The 19,902-nt window shown below is 40.0% G+C and overlaps 1 protein-coding gene across 1 annotated transcript in view; it reads right to left on the bottom strand.

Annotated features, from left to right (window-relative positions):
* Positions 1-10,042: 10,042 nt before the first annotated feature.
* The window catches only part of sucla2 (succinate-CoA ligase ADP-forming subunit beta), a 28,711-nt gene continuing 18,851 nt past the window's right edge, over positions 10,043-19,902 (bottom strand). The window contains exons 7-11 of the mRNA XM_003449501.5: positions 18,526-18,687; positions 17,277-17,419; positions 17,019-17,139; positions 13,659-13,747; positions 10,043-12,326 (exon numbers count right to left, since the gene is read on the bottom strand). Coding sequence (XP_003449549.1) covers positions 12,252-12,326; positions 13,659-13,747; positions 17,019-17,139; positions 17,277-17,419; positions 18,526-18,687 — 590 coding nt within the window. The 3' untranslated portion in view covers positions 10,043-12,251. The remainder of the gene's footprint in view (positions 12,327-13,658; positions 13,748-17,018; positions 17,140-17,276; positions 17,420-18,525; positions 18,688-19,902) is intronic.

Raw genomic sequence — 19,902 nt, 5'->3', positions numbered from 1 at the left:
TCAGGTTGTTTGAGGTTTTGTGTGTATCAGCTTGTATTTTCTGACTGTGTGTCAGTATTCAGGGCTGTCGTCATCAGTGAGGCCGTGTACTTTGAACTAAAATGAACTGTGTTCTTTGTCTGCAGCAAACTTTCTGATGTAAAACAGTTTTCACTTTAACATCTCAACTGATTCCGGCTGAAAATGATGAGCCTCGCTTGAACTTGATAGTTTTATTAGGTCACAAAAACTCAGATAAACAGTTTTCTTTCCGTCTGTGCTTCATCCTCCTCTCGTGTGCTTGCTCACTTCCCTCCCCCTCCCCGCTATCTCTTCGCTGGGTGCAGACAGTGATGGAGTTCCAGCAGTGTGAATACAGGTGGCTTGGCTCCCTGGCTGTTTGCTCTCAGCTGGCTTGCTCTGATAAGGTTCAGAGTTTACAGAAGTTGTGCTGCTGCTGCTGCCAGTTCATTTACTTAACTTGTGATAAGGCCAGTCAGCTGCAGCGAGCTGGGTGGGCTGGAGGTGGCAGGCAGTTGTTGGTCAATTTAGTTCATTCATAAAAAAACACACGCTGTCGTTCTGTGATGAAAATGAGTATATTTCACCAAGTTTCCAGACGAAGCCAAGAAGAGAAATCTACAGTTGAGTGTGTGTGTGTGTGTGTGTGTGTGTGTGTGTGTGTGTGTGTGTGTGTGTGTGTGTGTGACTTAGAAGAAGTAGATTTCAAATTCACCGGAAAAAGAATACACTTGTATCAACACAAATAAACATATAATCAGAGCAAAATCACAAAATCAAGCAAATTGCTTTGGATTCCACTTTTTATAGTAGGAAGTTATAATAAAACATTATTACAAAATGTTGCCCACAATCCCAGTCGCTTTGTAATGCAGTGCACGATAATCATCTGCATCATGAAATCTGTGTGTTCAAAATAGAAAAATTGACAGCTTAAAAAAAGGCAAAAATGTTATTCTTGTAGTGTGATTGACTTTTCATTATTCAATTAAATCATTCATTGAAATCAAGGGTATGTTTGTCTCTACTCTTATTCAACTATCTAGTGTCCACAAGTAAGTTGTGTTCCTATGTAAGTATATGAAATGTAAACCTTATTGTAAAATAATGATCGATTTTCTTTAAAATGTACATTATAGACTTTTTTACCAAGAGGAAACCTCAAAAAGTGGCCAGCTATCACTCCCCTCACCACCATCTATCTAGCCCTACATAGATATCCCATAATGCCAGTTATTTAATAATAGGCGTCTTAAAGCAGTGAGGGTTCACCTGAGCAATCAGCCTTCTTTCTCCATTTTCTCTCATTTCTAATTAAAAGACCCTTTTTTCATCATTTATGGCTTACACATGCTGAATGAGTGACGCTTTTATTATGAACCCCAGAAAAACTTTCCTCTCCTGATATAAGGGCCTCCCCATCACTGAGCCCTACAGGAGTCTTTAAGTTTTTTATTTGAATTTTGAATTTAACAATAGAGTACAAAGGTGATGCAAAGTTTTTCTGGTATTTTGAAAGTGGAATACTGTGTATTTTGCACACAGCGATCAGTATCAGGCAATAATAAATAACTCTGCTGCCCAGAGTGACAAACCAGTCAACCAAAGTCTTATCATGCTTTACAGCATTCACTGAAATAAGACTTTAAATAAACATGTGGTGCAAAAAACTTTCTGTTTCAGCTTTTAGCAGTGACGTCAGTGGCAGATTGACCATCAAAATACTAGCTAATGTTGGAAACAGTGACAGACTAGAAGTGGATTTGTGGCTGAAATAAGAGGTTGGACCGTTATGAACCCTATATGTCTCAGATACACTTATGTGACAACTGGGGCAGAAAGCAATCATCTGCCGGTAATAGATAATATGTAAAGAGAAAAAAACCCACCTGAACTCACGGTACTGAAAGTGATGTCTTTGAATGAAAATAACAGGTTTCCCACCCAGCAAGAGGTCTTTGAAAACATGTGTTTGGATTTGATTGAAAATTGAAAGTTGAGAAGATGGCTTTCTCAGATTGCTGTAGAGGTGTCAGGTTTATACACATAAATGCACTCAAATTCGACAGCTTCCAAATAAAAGAGAGAGGCCAGATCAGTACACTTTTTGTTTTTGTGCTACTACACAAATATTGATAACTGTAAACCTGTGATTTTTTTCAGGTTGTTTTGTTTACCAGCACACTAAAAAGTCAAGATTAATATCACTGAGTAGTTTATGATGTCAACTATTTTTACTGTAACATTTAAGACACCCATTATTTATGCTGTAAAGCTGACAAACCAATGAATTTCCAAAATAAAATATCTTTACAAAACTTTTAAAAATCTGCTAAAATTGTAACAGTTAGTTTAAAACAACTCATATAGGTCTACAAACAGTAGTGCTAGCGTATAAACCATGAAAATACCATTAAATAGTAGTTATAATAACTTAGCTTACGTAGCTGTGCCCTCCATTGGTCCAACAGGCATCCACACACTAATATAACAGCATGTGAGGTTCTAGGATTCTGACATGGGAATAAATAAACGTTTCAGCACCACTGATTAGCCTCCACATTTTGCTATCCCACTATAACATTTTCCTTTCAATTCAATTCAGTTTTATTAATATAATAATCATTAGAATGAATGAAATTAGAATGAAATCACAACAAGAGTCTCCCCAAGGCGCTTTATATTGTAAGGTAGACCCTACAATAATACATACAGAGAAAAACTCAGCAATCATATGACCCCCTATGAGCAAGCACTTTGGCGACAGTGGGAAGGAAAAACTCCCTTTTAACAGGAAGAAACCTCGAGCAGAGCCAGGCTCAGAACCATCTGCTGCGAGCGGTTGGGGTGAGAGAAGGAAGACAGGATAAAAGATTTGATGACATAAAGTTATGAAGTATCGTCTGTGATAATCATTGAAGTTCTTTTGTAAAATAAAAAATATATGTTTAATTCACTTTTTCCAATAGATTTGGTCAACAAAGACATATTTCCCATGATCAAAGACAAAGCTAAAAGAAGCATTATATGAAGCACTTCATATAATGCTTCAGAAACCTTCATTGGTAAATATATATATAAAATATATATTTTACATGCTTTCATTTTCAGTTTGATATTGGCTGACTTTGACTGTCACCAGAGGTATGATGGGACTATGGGTTTTGTATGTGACGGCAGAGATTTTTACATTTTGTTCTACACTTTACATGAAACCAATGAAGTGAAGCTATTGTGGAGGAAATATTATTAGTTCCTGAGATTCCCCTCAATCACCTGGAGGCTTTCCAAAGAGCCACGAATCATCATGATGACAAGAATTACAGTCCAGCATGAAGGAAACAAACATGTGTTTTTTTTATTGTTTTTTTTTAATCTTTCACAGCATTATTTTACAATCTAGTTGTATAATAAGGTTTATTGTTTCTATTCTTTTAATTTACAAACTTTCATCAGGCTCTGTTTTAGTTTACACACGGTACATGCATGCAAGATTAAGGACACACTAAAAATCAACCCGGACTTTAAAGGGTTGGTTCCTTCCTGCTGCTCTTCCCTCACTTCTGCTGCAACAAAGTGAGCAATGACCAGCCAGAGGCATCACGATTCACGTGTGAGCAGCAGCACAGTCGCCTCTGCTGAGAGAGTGGGAGTCCCTGATGTGATCCGTGCTGACACTTCAAATATCAGTGGTGGAGAAGCCTTTTATTTTAGACCATGGCATAATGTGTAAAAATAGCCCATTGTAGGAATTAAGATTTTCACAAATTTCGTCAGTAAAATGCATCATGTTGGTGCCTGTTTTATAGTATTTTAATAGACTTGGGCCCATAGGTTTGGGGACAATGACAGTGTTTTTTTTTCTGTACACAACCACAGTAGATTTCAAATAGAACAATTAGGATGTGATTGAAATCACAGCCACTGTAGGAGGGAAGAAACAGTTGGTTTTGGTGACAGTGTATACAATGAAAGAGTAAAAATAATTAATAAAACTAGTTTAAGCGTAGATAGCCAAGCTATCATCTGTAGATCATAAGACCCACATTCATTCTTGAAGATCTAGGGATAGACCTGCTAATAGAGGAAGTGTGGTTTTGTATAAGGAAGTCAGGTGTCAGAGAAGTATGTGAGGCTGGTGCAGCACATGTTGAGAAGTGGCAGGAATGTCCAGCCTGAATGACTGAGGTTTGCAGATGATGGTGTGCTCTGTAGTGAGAGTAGGAAGCAGGTGGGAAAGAGCGTGGAGAGGTGGAGGTATGCTCTGGAGAGAAGAGTAATGAAAGTCAATGAATAGCAAATTAGTCCCACAGTCACTCTACAGAAAACAGTGGTTGGAGATTTTTACTGCAGCCATGTGCAGTGAAGTTCTTGTTGCCTTTGACGTGGTTTGTTCAAAGACATGGAGCGGGTCTGCGGCAAGTTGCAGTCAGCTGCTGTCTTCAAAGTGTCTTTGTTACAGCAAAATGAGTGTTAAAACAGCAATAAGACACCTCATCAGTCTGCTATCAGGCTGTGATTTAGCTTACATAGGGTACATGCATGCAAGATCAAGGATAGATAGAAGGGTTGATGGTTGTTTTCAATTGACTGTAAAAAAAGATCCTTGAAAGTCATAAATCTGTTGCACTCTTCATACAGAAATTCACATTAATAGAAATTCAAAACAACATGTCTATGTTAACAGATTAGTCAGCAAGTACCAGTCTGTCTGAGAGTGATTGCAGCAATTGTTTGAAGACACATCTCCATCTCCACCAGGAGATGTGTGCAACCCTTTGGGTGATGTTATTTTAATAAAACACATGGATTTAACTTTACTGTTTCACAATAATTTAAAAAGATAAAGGCAACAATTTAGAATTTTTGAATGCAATGTAATCCAGCAGGAAACAGACAAACTCTTAGAGGTTATAATCTCACAGAGAAAAAGCCAAAATATATAAAATCAGTTTGTGGTTGGGGCAGGGGTTTTTCTCTGGCATTTCTTGCTGTAATTTCTAACTGTGACCTCCCAGGGCTGGATCTTCAGATGATGTTTTCTGCTTATGCAAGGAACTATGAAGAATTAGAAAAAAAAAAAGTTGAGCCAGGAAAAAATCCGTCATGTTTTTCTGTTCTATACTCAGTTACTTTGATACAATACCTTCTGCTATGATGGTTACACCTATGATTAGGTCTCACAAGTGTTTGCTTTATTTTCATACCAAGATGGTTTACACAGAGTTTGTAATTGTAGAGAAATAATAAATTCATAAATGATACATGGTAAAGTCAGACATTCCTTAATCATTCTGACCGTGCACTTAAAGCTTCTCCCCCTCAGACAAGATCTGGGCTGCACCATGTTTAACTTCTCCAGTGATGTATCCATCTCAGCACAGTACAACCTCACACCAAATCCCAGAAAACGGACAGAACTCAGGTATTAGAAACATTTCATTCTAATGATTATATTCTCATTCATCTGATTAGATTTTGATTAGATCTATTTTTGATTCTGAGTAGATTTAAGCATGATTCATTATTAGCATAATCACATACAGATAAACTGCTGTAGCACTTTGTATCACTTTAAATAAAAAAAGCTGGTCCTTTGATCGAGTCCTTTGATCCTCGCTCAGATGTAATGAGAGATAAGCTGGGGGACTTCCCACCCCTCTCAACACTTTCAATCTGTCAGGGAAAGGAAGAAAATGAAACGAAATGTCATTATTGTGTTTTCCCTGTCACAAGGAAGTTACTGCCCCAGTTTTACTCTCATGTGAATGAGCTTTTCCTCATAACCCACCTTTTCTGCCATTTGGTCTCACTGATTATGTTGCAATTAATATATGTAATATGTTTCAAACTTACAATATTACTCTTAGAGACTTTGGTAATCTTTGCTTTTAGTCTGATAAAAGTTGCTGTACATCTGCAGGCCACTTTGGATCCCACCTCAAGCCCCGCCTCTCATTTCATGCTCTATCACATTTCACAGATGTGTATCACATCTGTGAAATGTTCTGCTGGGGTCTGTTCTCCATAGCAAATATACAATACAATACAAATATAAATTATGCACAGAGAAAAAAAAACAACCTTCTCTTGGTTGAACTGAATGACTTAGCAATAACGCACACACATACACAAAAAAGGAAAAACAACATCAGATTAAAAGTGTTGGTTTGGTTTTGAGATGAACAAAGCTAGACTTAGATTGTAGAGGGCATTTGTTTTACTTTGACCACCCGCTGTAAGTTTATTAAACACTGCACAAGTGATTTTAGTAAGGTACTGCTACATTTTCCATTACGGCTAAAATTACTCATGACACAGATTGAGTGCAGTTTGTCCCGGCTCCAGCACAGACGCTGTGCCTGCCACCCACAAACACACATTTAGAAAATTAAAAATGTGTCATCGAGTTTCATATTTTAGTTCCAAATGCATACAGTGCATCCCTGACAAATCAGAGCCCAGCTTACTCCTCCTTTCCCTCTTAATTAGTTTTAGAAATAAAAAAAGGTCCATTTATCACAAGATTTTTGGCCTCAGCAGTCTTTTCATCTCTGGAGAAACATGGCAGGGAGAGATATAATGAAATGTCTTGTGTACAATCAAAATCATCTTTTCTAGCCACAGGGTCGAGATTTGAGCCTTGTGCTACAGCCGAGGAAATCGTAGAAAAAGAGGCTGGAGCAAAGACTTCAAAGCTCAGTGTGAGTGTGTGTTGTATTGGCAAGGTTTAATTTGAGTGAAGATGTGAACTCAGCAGGGAGTCCTCTGATGACTTAACCCAGCTTTTCATCTCTTCTACAGTGACACGGCCTTCCAGCGCTCAAAGGCCATATCCACATTCAGCTTTAAAGCAGTGACTTCATCTCCTGCTTCCTGCTGATATCGCCGTCCATATTAAAACAGTGCTGCCCTTGTGGATTTCAGCAGCAAAGAACTGCTAGAGCTTGTTGCCTGAACTGGAAGTGGGCACGTGTGGTTGTGTGCAGATTGACTGATAGATCTGCTGCTTGTGAACATCAAGCACCTGCATTTTAGCAGCTGTCTGACCAACTGTATAATTTGCAGCGTGGAGTAAATGACATCACACTGCACATAATGCACATTCTTCTTTAAGAAGTGATGTTATATTTTGTGCTTGTTTTGGCATCTCTTTACAGATTGACTGGTGTGTTCCCGTAGATGTTTTATTTAGATTCAATACCAGCCAGAACACACTCAGACACATACATGCACACAGCAAAATTAACTCACAATGTGACAGTACAAGCTCTTGCTTGTAGTTATTGCTGTTATTCTTGATGTATCGACTGATTGGAAGATATTACTACCCTTGTTTTTTAAATATGTGTTCATAAAAATATAACAGACGTTGTCCAAATTTGCTGATTGAAGATCTGGTGTCAGTAGTCCAAAACCTTTGACGCTAGTTTATATGAACTGTGAAGGAACAATAGTCAATAGTCTTTGGCCACATCTGTCTTTCCAGAAGTCTGATTTATTCAGATGGTGCTGTGCAAAGCTAAAAGCTGTCAAAATTTCAGAGGTGAACACACTCACTGATAATGAATTAATGAAGAGCATTTGATTATTAGCACCTGGCTGCTACTTAGTTGCTATGGATGCAATCAGCATGAACTTACATAACTATCATTAAATAAATAGATTTGTCGATCTTAAACATGGGCAGCACAAAAGCCAAACACTGTGATGTCAAACACTGGTTTGTGAAGTCCCATTTTAAAGCCTCAAGCTGAGTGTTTTCGACTTGTGATTAGCAAGCCATTAGCCAATGATGGCTTAGTCATCAGGAAAGAGTTTACTGGGATAAGAGAACAAGGAAGCTGAGGGTCGTAGACTTCTATAAAACTGGAAGGGTTTCTGCAACCCACTGCTGGTCATTAGGAAGAATGCAAGTTTAAGGCTTTTCCATGTTGGCTTCAGTTTACAGACCCATAAACTTCATCCATCTTCTATACCATCTATGATTTCAACTTGTATCATCTGGCATGTTATTGTAAACTTGTTAAACAGTGGATTGGTCAAGCCTTGACTATAGGACACACTTTTTTACTTCCATTTTGGGTCTCGACCAACTCAGTGCGAGTGTGTGAAATATCTATAACTCTTTATCTGTTACATGTCCTTCTACAATTTCATCTGGTCTCTGTCCTCTGACCTGCCTGATGTTTGATTTTCACAACTTCAGAGCAGGGTAGCTGAAAGACGACAAAGTGACTTCTACCTTGTTAAATAAAGCTAACTAAAGCAGGTTAATCTTCAAATGTTAACCATGTGTGAATGTTCCTCCAGTTTCTTTTTACTTGAGCAGAGTTTGAATCATCATGTGTTGTTTTCCATCAACAGAGTCAAAAGCATTTTAACCTGCTGTCACGAAACACCCACTCAGGTAATCAACCTGCCATTACAGCCAGCGTGGGTGACTCTGACAGAACCTGTAATCAGAGAGCGCTCGCTCAGAGTCGTTACAGGGCCAACACAAATGGAAATATGCTTACAAAATTATTATCATTTAAACAACAAAATGATCCTGCTGCATACCGAGCAGAATTGTTAGAAAATAGCATCAAACAAAGACCATAGTTTAAAGTACCATTCAGATGGGACTGAGATTACACAGGTAAACATTAGAAAACATATTCCCTGTTTGTGATAGTTTAACTCATTCTGAGAATATTTTTAACCTCAGCAGAATTACAGAAAAAGGTACATAACATTAAAACAAAAAATAAACAAGTAAAAAAAAAATTTTTTTCTATCACCTACTGACAGTCATCTGTATATTCATGAATAGAGGCTGTACAGCTTGGGTAATTCGATAAATTTAGAGTGAATATTAGTTGTTTAAATGTAGTCAGATTGTGTTTTTCTGTAACTGTGACTTACTTGGTGTCATCTGCCCTCCGTTTTCCACAGCAGTGCAGAATCTTTTTGATTTTTTCTGGCAAAGCCTAATCTTCTGGTATCCTTTGTAACCAGTGGTTTGCACCTTGTTTTAAACCCTCTGCATTTCCATTCATGAAGGTGTCTCTTGACAATGAGCCACCTACAGCCTCGACAGTTGTTGACTGGGCTATTTGTTGTGGAAGGTTTTATCTTAACCCAGGAAAGAAATCTGCACTTGTCCACTTCATTGGTCTTCCAGACCTTAAAGTTGACTCCTTTTGCTATACTTGGGATCAGTTTGTCAAAGAATAACAAGGGAACAGGTCTCACCTGCTCAAACTGCTTCTCACCAAGGTGTCAAATTACTTTTGAGGCTCTAAAAATGGTTGTAATTCCTGAACAGTTGGTGTTTGTTAACGCCCCTGAATTGCAGTTGAAAGAAACAACAGAAAATCAGTCAGAGCTTTAGCTAAATCCCCTTTTAGCCCAAACTTACCGGCTGTACAAGGCTATATTTTTTATTAATGAAATTTCCAAAGTAACTGATGAGGAGGACAGCAAACCAGGAGACCCGTTGTTGAATTTGCTTTTTTTGAATAAAACTAACGCTCATCTATAATTGGACAAGTAAGCTCTATGTCATCTCTGCTTTTTGCAGTTGATGTGGTCCTGTTGGCTCAGAGTAGAGCTGGTACACTCCACATTGAAAGGAGCCAGCCTAGTAGAATGCCTCCAGCTGTAGGTGTTCCTGGCACACCGAGGACCGCCTGCCAAGAAAAGCTACAGGTGGTGGCTGGTGAGAGGGAAGTCTGGGCCTCTCTGATTAGGCTGCTGTCTCTGTGACCCATGCCCCGGATAAGCAGAAGAAATGGGTGGAGGCCTGGATGTATGAATAGAAATATTCTCCACCATCTCACAAGACTATTGCAGGTTCTTGATTTCAAACTCATACAAAACATTAAACAGTTGCTCTTTTACAGGACAATAAATAAAGGCTTCTGAGGCTTTATGTTGCCACTACATTCAGCACCAATTAGGCATTTTTTGGTAAGAAGATTAAACCAAAATAAATGCTCAGCTTTGTACAGTGTCCAAGACAAAACACACAGGAGACAAGAAATTCAACCAGGGAAAAGTTGGTGTTCTCTGTATTTATTCTTTTCTTTTTCTTCCTTTGCTGTGCTCTTTGTGAGGAGCATAAATATTTTACAGAGCGAGAACATCAGTTTGGTTATTTACAAGATAAAATAAATGACGTACAACTCACAATGTCAGCTTGTGTTTGGAGAGCTGGAGGAGGAGTAAAGGGAAGAAAGAAAAAACATAACCTAGAGCCATTTTACCGTTTGACTTGGAGGACCTAAGTACCCCAACCTTGACTCTGACTTCACAAACAGAAACAAAAAAAAAGGAGCTAATAGACTGTGGCGCGATGGCACGACTGAACACACGGGAGCAGCAACTGCAGAGGTCTAAACCAGCGAATTATTCCATAGAGAGAATAAAGCAGATAAATAAAGAGCGACACAAAATTCCAGTGTCTTCAGCAGTCATCAGTCCATTTCTGGTGACTTTGATGCTCCAAGGGGGGAAAGAATTATTATGGCAGTAGTTCATTTAACAAGAAAGTTGCCTACAATAACCACTTTGAACACGGTGATAAACCTGCAATCGGAACCAGTGACTTTTCTGTCCTCTTCAGTTTGAGCTCAACCGGAAAAACTTGTGACTTGTGAACGTTAACGATCAGACTTCCTGGCTGCCCCCATTAGCCAGTATAACCAAGTACTGTTTGGATGACAGTGGAAGTGTTGGTGTCCACCGGTTTTGTGCAGTTTCAATTTGGAAAATAATAATCTCAATATTAAAACACAAAGACTGCAACTGAGGACTTTTTTCATTATCTGTTTAATTATTTTCACACTGCCCGGGAATACATCAAATTCCTTATTTGGATTACTTAGCAGCTCAAAACAAAAAGATCTTAAAAGTATTGTCATGAAAGACATCAAAAGAACAGACTTTTTGATTTTCAGATGGTCACAAGATGTGAACTCCATCTGGTTGAAACCTGGCAGGTAAGCAGGAGCAGTTTCCACGGGAACAGGAACGTAGACCAAGCTCTCTTGATTTACTTTGGGATCATTCAACTTTTGATCTCCATGTTCCTCCCTGGCAAAACTTGAGGTGCCCAACACGAACACTGAATAATTCATTTATTTAAAAAAAAAGAAAGTTAGCTGTGATGTATCACCTGTGTTCAACATACCCACACACGAGCTCCACCACAGCTGGGGCACAGCCCAAACGCCAGGCCTGCTCATCAATACTCGCTCAGATCCTGATGTCGATCGATACGCCCGCAGGTGTCGTGCCTAATAATTCAGGCAAACAAATGCGACTCGTTCAAACCCGGGTTAAACCAGATTAAGCCGTTCAAACTTTCAGGTAAAGTCAGAGATTAACCCGAAGACCATCCGTGCAGAGTGTGCAGTTTTGAAAGGAGGAAACATCTGCTGTGTGAGGAGTAATGAAGGAGGCTGAGGAACTCATGCCTACAGGAGGTACAGAAATAACACTGAGGCCTGCATGGAAAAACCCCCACCATTATTAAATCGATGCTGCTGGTTCTCCAATAAGGAGAAAACTGAGGTTGTTTCCTGATGCCAGAGTCAAGCTTGCCAGCATGTTGTTTGTGTGTTTGTAGCTCTTCACTCACACACAAAGAAAATCGTGTATGGAGGAATATATTCCTATTTAGAGGTCGCACACTGAAAGGCACTCGTGCTAAACCGTGTAATGGATAGCACTAGTGGGTCCCGACTCACAAGCATTCAGCTGAAAACAGGAAATGATGCGACTCAAAAGAGCCCCAACCTGAATACCAAGTAACAAGACAAAGCTACTGTTTTTATTCTATTATTGTTTCAAAGTAGGTCAAAGGAAGTGTTTGCAACAAGTACCAAATAAGACAGAAAGGCTCACCGCGAGTCTCCCTCTCAGGGTGGAAGAGAGTGAAGAAGAACAAGGAAGAGAAGGAGGTTTGTGCGTATCGACTCGAGTGCAACTTAAGTGTTTTTTTTCTGGGTTTGAGACTTTGAGTAAAGGAGGGAGACATGGGGTAGAGAGGAAATGGAGATTTGGGGGGGGGGGGGACCTGTTCAGAGTCGTGTCATCGTGCCACAGAGCCAGAAAGAGGTTTAACAAAGGCCTAACCTAATGTGTCTTCTCTCTAGCTCATGTTGCTGTTTGATTGGGTAGTGGAGTGGCGTGTTGTTGATAGGCTGACCCGGGGGTGTGAGAGAGGAAGTGCTTGGAGGAAGAGAGCTGAAAGGTTGGGTTTCTTAGATGGGCAGCTGGAAAGTGATGTCCACTTGAGCTTCCTTTGCAAGGGAGACGATTTCAGAAAGCTTTACAACCTGTGGACAGAGAGCAGAGTGGGCTCATTAAATAAAATTTAACATAACATACTTTTATAATTGACCTTTATTTAACCAATAAGCCCGTGTTTTAAAAAGGAGACCTTTTTTAAGATAGTCAATACAGAACAGATGACACAAATGATACAGGTCTCTGAAGTCATGCAGCTGTTTCAATGGGATCCCAATCCTCTTCTTGACTGTGCTTGAAAAGTCTGAAATTCAGGTGTTATGCAGGTATTCTGCTTTCAATTTAGGATTGAGATATAGTGCACCTCAGGTTTGACAGCTGACATCCCCATCACTCACAGCAGTCACGCTTCACTTCACCTCATTATTACCAACTTAGCCACTGACGTTCTACATTTACAAACTTTTTCTAGAACTTTTATCGTGGGAGTGTCATCGCCCAAGTGTCATCTTGAAGACGCATATTTGTCTCTCGACGCACGCACACCTCAAACTCTACTTGAACAGTTATAGAGCAGCTGCACCTGTTAATCAGCTGATTGCACAGGTGCAGTCTTGTTTTGTGCACTGAGACACACGCTGCAGTTTCATGCCATATCATGTCATACTTGTCTAGTAATTTTCTCCAAAATCATATTAATTCTAAACTTCTTTTTTTTTTTTAAATATTTGGTTATTTTGGCAGAACAAAAATACCAAACACGACAACTACTAATACAGGTGACTGATACACGTTTCTTTTCCTAATCTAACAACAAGGACTCTCCACTCACATCAATCTAAAGGGTTTTCATTATTTCTCATCTTTCCTTAGAATACAAAAGAACAGAACAAAGCCTTTCATTTCCTCACTAACTCACATATCTGACAAAGCTGATCCTGCTCATCACTAATATCCTGTTTTTAGATCAAATACAACCATTTTCCACATATATAATCGTTACATTAAAGCTGGAAGCAGTCCACTTTTAAGCAATTAATCAAGCAGCTTAATTGGATGTGAAAAGTGTTTAGAACAGAGTAAGATTTAATAAAATGTTATCAAACGGCCTCCCGGCACACCTGCTCCCCAACCCTGTTCTCAAATACGCTTTCACACTGTTGCTGCTTTCTGGTTACTTTGTGCTATAAATATAAAGTGACGTTTTTCCTCACATTGGTTCTCTCTCTCTCCCTCTCTCTCACACACACACACACACACACACACACACACACACACACACACACACACACACACACACACACACACACAACTTCCTCCTCCTCACATACAGCGACACACCTAAAGGCAGGTACATGTCAGCTCTGCTCTCCCCATTCATGACGTGAACATTTGAGTTGAACGTGCGTCTTTGTGCGTACCATTTTTGCAGCTTCGTCCAGGTCGTCGCAGGCCAGGATTTTCAGCGGACTGGCAGCGATCAGAGCTTTGGCGTCGTCCACTCTTGTTCCTGAGGACAAAAAAAAAAAAATATATTGGAGGAAAAAAGTGAGTTTTCCAAAACAGCAGTACCTTTGGCCTCCCTACAGCTGTGTCACTGTCAGGATTGATATAGTTTCTTGATACGGCAAATATTCGTTTGGATGTTGTTGAATGTTTTTGAACCTTGAGGAAGTTAATAACCTCCTTGTGGTTTTCTATGGATACCTGTGCCTCCTGTGCTGTCCACCCTCAGACCATAGTTTCCATTTCCACTCGGGAAAAACAAAGCTGAATGTCTAAAAGGTCTTTCCAGACGTTTGGAGAGCTGATGAAGTTTCTTTGATGAAAAAGAAAATGTCTGCCAGACCAAAGTGACAACTCAATTTCCCTAAAACTGCCCTATAACCTCCCAGCAGACAGTTTTTATTAAAGCTGCTGTCAGACAGCAAGCCGTTGCCTCCTCCTTTGTTTTCGAGGCAAACTGCAACGGCAACCAGGCGAAGGCGGATGCCTTCACACTTCATGGTTCAACTTTTTTCAGCTTGCCTCTGTGGCTTGCTGTGCAGCCATGGCAACCGCAGATACAACCATAGGGGGAAAATGGTAACAAAGGCTCATCAGCAAAAAGAAGACAAATCGATGGAGATCAACAACATCTGCTTTAATGTCTGATTATACAGACAGACCTCACAACCCAGAAAAGAATTACAAACAGAGCAAAGCAGACACATCCATTACAGAATTAGCCACTGACACAAATACACAAACCCATTAATCCAGGATAAACCAGCGAAGCACTCTTAGACACGAAAGAGCATGTATAAACATACCAAAGAAACTTGTCAGTGTGTAGACAAACACAGTATATTTATTATTTTTTTAAAAATTAAAATGTTAAAAGAGAGCATATTCCTGTTTTGAAAGGAGAACGTAGTTCAGTCAAGTTTCCAGAGTCCAGTTAGGAGCTGTGACCTATCTGATGTATCCGAGTCCGGCCCCGATTAACAAGTCATTTGGTCACACGCACATTTGTGGATTTGGCCACAGGAAAAGCATGTCTTAAAATCCAGGAAGCGTTTGGGTTTAAGCATCACACTGATGAGCTTGAACGTTTATCACAGTTTAAACACCGCAGAGATGTTTAAAAGGTTACAAGACAGAATTTAACAGCTTTGGAAAGTTATTTCAACTACTTTCCTTTACCCTTTACCACTAGGTTTAGAAGATAAAAGCAGATAAAGCATGCATGAAGGAATTCTTGCCTGCATGTGCTTGATTATCAATCACAGCATTATAGCAAATGATCTGCTGCAGTCCAGCAAAAGCCATTTTCAATGCTGACAGTCTTGTTTTGTTTTTTTACCCTGTACTGCAGGGTGTTAAAATTCAAATAGCCTTCAGAGCTTTAGACTAACAGCAGAGTATTTAGTTTCAGATGACTGGATGACTGAGTACTCTGAAGCCTTACAGTCTCAACCGCACTCAGTCAATTAACTTCATTTTGAAGGTAGAAAAACAAACCACGGTATTTAATCACATCGCTATAGGTAACCAACAAAATCTCAATTACATTCAACCATGTCCAAAACCTTTATGCGTGAAAATACTCCCTGAAGAAAATATAAAATACAGATGATTCTGCTAAGGCCAATATTAATGAGCAATATTTTTTAATGTGCAAGTATGTTAAGTATGCCCAAACCTCTAAAAAAAGTACACATCACTACAAAGGAACTGAAAACATCTGCTGCAAACCATGAACTAGGATGTACTCTTCTGAAGAAGGCAACTTCCTCTGTTGTTGAACCTTTCACCCACATCCTATTTTCTCTTTGAAACAGATTTTATACCAAGTGAACTTAAAGCAGCCCAAGTCCCTCTCTGCTCAGGTGACTCCAACAGTTCACAATCATCACCTTCTGACACTGCTGATCATAACATCCTATTTAAAAAAAAACAAAAAACAAACAGCATGCAAGGAGCAGCCAATCAAAAGAAAGTTGGCTTCTTCTCATCTTAGATTATAAAATGTGTAAAGAATACATGTTTAATCATTTTTTTTAAAGTTAAACAGAAGGCAGCCCTCCTGTTTAATTCACGTAACGTGTCTAAAGCTGCAGTGCAGTTACAGTCTTGGCACTGGAACGCAAACCTCAGCAGCAGCATTTTGAGGTGACATCCTCTCGTTTCCAAAATAGAAAACAGGAGCAGAAAATGTTGCCCTGAGGAAAACTGAGAAATGTCAGCTCTGTTTAGGCTCCAAATACAACCATGCACCATTTCTTTGTGCTTGCAAATTTCACTGCCTTGCACTGCCGAATGAATAAAGATGAGAAAACCAAATTGGCAGAGGAATATCACCCAGTGAGGGATTCAGCTCTCTGGAAGGCCACAAAGGACCAGCAAGTCTTTGTATTCAACACTTGGCCTCCTTTGGTAATATAGAGTATGAATGTACATATGCATATATCATACGATATCACAATAATTCACACCTCATTTGGGTTTGTCGTTTTCTGCGTGTTTCCAAGAGCCAGACTTTGAAGTAGGAAGCATCAAACGAAACAGACACGAGTCCCCCCCCTCAGCACTGCCAGCTGCTGCCAGTTAACCCGCCTGACAAGGTGGGGGAGAGTGTGTGTTTGTTTCCACTGGAAGGGGAGCCTGTGGCTGCAGTCGATCCAGAACATTACAAGCCTGCGGTTCGGGAGTGTGTTTGCGACCAAACCCCTGTCTATTTGCATTTCCTTTTAAAACGAGGTTTAGGCTGTTGGTCAGGTTGGTAATGAAATCTGCATTACAAATATCTGTACTCGTTTTTAAACTGAGATACTGTGCTGGAGAGTTGTCGGGATTTCCTTGCATTCCTTAGCTCACTAAGATCAGACATCCCCGAATTCAGCAAGATCTTCTCATGGAGGGATCCTGAGGGGCTCCAAGTGCAGATGAGATATATATAATCTTTGATCCTTATCTCTGATCCTATTCCCAAATCACTTCAACTGGCTGCTACCAGATGTCTGAAGTCGTCATCCTTTCGTTCAGCTTTCAGAAGGATTTGGTGACTCACTGCGATGGGTGAGGATCAGAACAAAGACTTGTTGATCCAAAGATTGGCCTCCTCACTACAGAGGGAGGGAGGCATCAATCCCCCATCAAAGTCATGGGAAATTATTTAACAAGAGTAAAAATTCTATTTAGGATAAAGTCTAAGCTTCAATTTAACAAATTAACGAATACAATGCCACATTTTAAATCCTTTTTTTGTTAAAAAAATAAAAAATAAGTGCATTTCTCACCTTGTAACCGCACTACGATAGGGATCTTGAGGTCCAAGTCTCTTACAGCCATGATGATACCCTGGGCGATGACGTCACACCTCATAATTCCTCCGAAGATATTGACCAGGATGGCCTGAACCTGAGGAAAAAAAAGAAACAACTTCATCAAAAACTGAATGTTACAAGAGCTCAGAGGGGTGAGCTACATCAAGCTTCAACAGTTTCCTGTTGAAAAAAAAAATCCTGAACAGCCTTTGGAAGGTGGCATCTTCTTACCTTCCTGTCAGAGGTGATGAGTTTGAAGGCCTCCGTCACCTGATGAGCTGTGGCTCCTCCTCCTACATCCAGGAAGTTGGCTGGCGTGCCACCATGGAGCTTGATGATGTCCATGGTAGCCATGGCCAGACCTGCTCCGTTTACTAAAAGAGACAAAGCCACTGGTCAAATGATTCAGGCAGACGATTTTCTTCTTTTGCACAGAATATGTACTGGGGGGAAAAAAAACAAAACACTAACTGATAATAAGACTGCAATTAAATAGGAACGCATTACATTTAAATCACAACTAAAATAGCTCCTACTACGACAGTGCTGTCTTTACACTCAAAGTCTGGTCTGACAGTCGTTATAAAAAGCCAATTGGTGAGAGGCTGGTAGGTGTTAATGGCTGATACTGATGCACCACTTTGAACTAAAGCAGCTCAGGTTTGTACTTCTGCGTCTGAAACTAACTGTACTACTGCCTTATGTTATGTGAAAAGGTTTAATATCCATTTTGAAATCTTTAAATGATGACAAAACATTACAGACTCCCACTAAAAATTGTTTTTACACATGGAAACAAGACTTGGGTGCCACTGTGCTGTAAAATACCACCCCACTGTATTTATGAGTCCCTCGCACTTTGAGCCAGTAGAAAGTGTTAGAGCCAACAACAGCTACCGAGTTTGGATATTTTTAAAGACGTAAGAAAGAGAAAAAAAGACCGTGTATGATCTGCTTTTCATTGTTAAGAGACAGAATTGTGTCAGATAAGCTAGCACACCACTGGACACAACACAGCAGCTCAGCTGGATCCTGTGAACCGTTTCTGAGACGTTGTCTAAAGTAAGTGAAGAAAAACAAATGCAACAGTTCCACTAAACGGCCGCAAGGTGTCTTTAGGTTGTGGGATGCTGTGTATGGAGCTGAGGTGGCTAGAACGTTGAGGGGGGAAAAAGACAGTAAATAGGAGACTGACTGACTGACTGCAGGATATCGCAGGACAAATTAGCAAGCTCCTTTTTTTAATCTATACATATCCATATCTTGTCCAGTTTGGTCATATTAGTATCTGTGTTACCGTTATAACCTATAACGTTCATTTTCTGTCTGGCATTACCGAGCATTATGGGAAAATCAGTACCCAATCAGGATTACAACTGAGAACATATCTCAAAATGACCACCAAATAAGTTCACAAACTATAATAAACACGAAAAATCAAACTACTAAATAGCTTTTCTGACATTTCACTTGCACTGACCCAGACAGCCGATGGTTCCATCAAGGCCGATATAGTTGAGGTCAGCCTTGGCGGCCTGCCGGTCCCGCGGGTCCTCTTGAGTCCAGTCCCGCAGTTCAAACACCTTCTGCTGGCGGTACGCTGCGTTGGAGTCAAAGTTGATCTTGGCATCCATGCACATCACTGTTGACAAGGAGACACATAAGATTTTGGCATTAGAGGAAGATCAACGTCAGCTCATCTCTCCATCTGCCAGAGAGTCAGCCATGGGGGAGGGAGAAAAAAAAAAAGTCTGATCAACTCTGGGACACAGAGTGTTTCCAGCACTGGCACCGGGAATGTAAATGTACAGCAAAGGGTTTTTTTTAAAGACCTTCTAAATGCTTATAACCTCGGAAATGATCAAATAATTCAATATGTCGAGGAGAGAGTTTCGCTTAGTAAAGAAACAAAAACAATTCAGGAGAATAACTAATTTCTCACTACACTCTGCTAAAATTTCTGGCTTTGATTATGAGCACAAGGAAAAAGGAACACTGTGAGCTTCACTGAAAGTCATACCTGAACAGTAACCGCAGGACAGAAGAACATTTCTAACATGTCTGTAATCAGCTGGCTACAGTGAAGGAAGCTAAGGAGCTATTATTTATATATATATATCTTTTTTTTTAATCTTTCTTCAAACGACATGATGATCATGCAGAAGAAGGACCTAACGTCTCATCAGGCGCTCAGCACAGCGTTTGGCACAAAGGTCAGCGGTCTCCTTTCCTCACAAGTGTGTTTGAGAGCTGTGATTCATGCCTGAGGAGCTCATCACTGTGCATCAGGCAAAGCCATTAACTCTGACTCACTGACAGAACAACACGCACACCTCAGACTGAAATCAATCTCCTCATCATCTCCAGAATGCTTTCATGGACAAACCCCGGTGCATTCCTCCTTGCCAGAGACCCATAAGTCCGGTTAAATTAGTCTGTTCCCCAAAATGAAAATGACCTTTAGAGGCCAAGAGCTACACAAGCATACCAACCACACACCACTCACATCTCAGTCAGCAAGACTGCAAACCTGGGCAAGACTAGCATGGCTCCATTTTTCTTTAATGTCAACTAGGCCCAGGAAATTAAAGAATCCTGATATTTGTCAAGAGGTAAATTCCCTAACTAATGATTAAACTGACAAGTCGTGTAGAGTTAATGTTTGTCAGGGTCAACCCTCTTCAGCAACATGACTGTGTAGCTGAAAAAAGTGCAACTCCAACCAATCTTCCGGAAGATTTGGAAAAGAGTGAAAAATGCAGCAAGAAGCTGATGCTGCATCTCGCTCATATTTCTAAGTAAAAACAGACCCTAAGCATATCTAGGAGCATGCACGTGGACAAAAATGATTACACGA

Source organism: Oreochromis niloticus, linkage group LG16 (assembly GCF_001858045.2).
Source record: "Oreochromis niloticus isolate F11D_XX linkage group LG16, O_niloticus_UMD_NMBU, whole genome shotgun sequence".
Taxonomy (NCBI): Eukaryota; Metazoa; Chordata; class Actinopteri; order Cichliformes; family Cichlidae; genus Oreochromis; species Oreochromis niloticus.
Note: the sequence above shows the minus strand (reverse complement) of the source record. Positions and strands in the feature narration are given on the sequence as shown.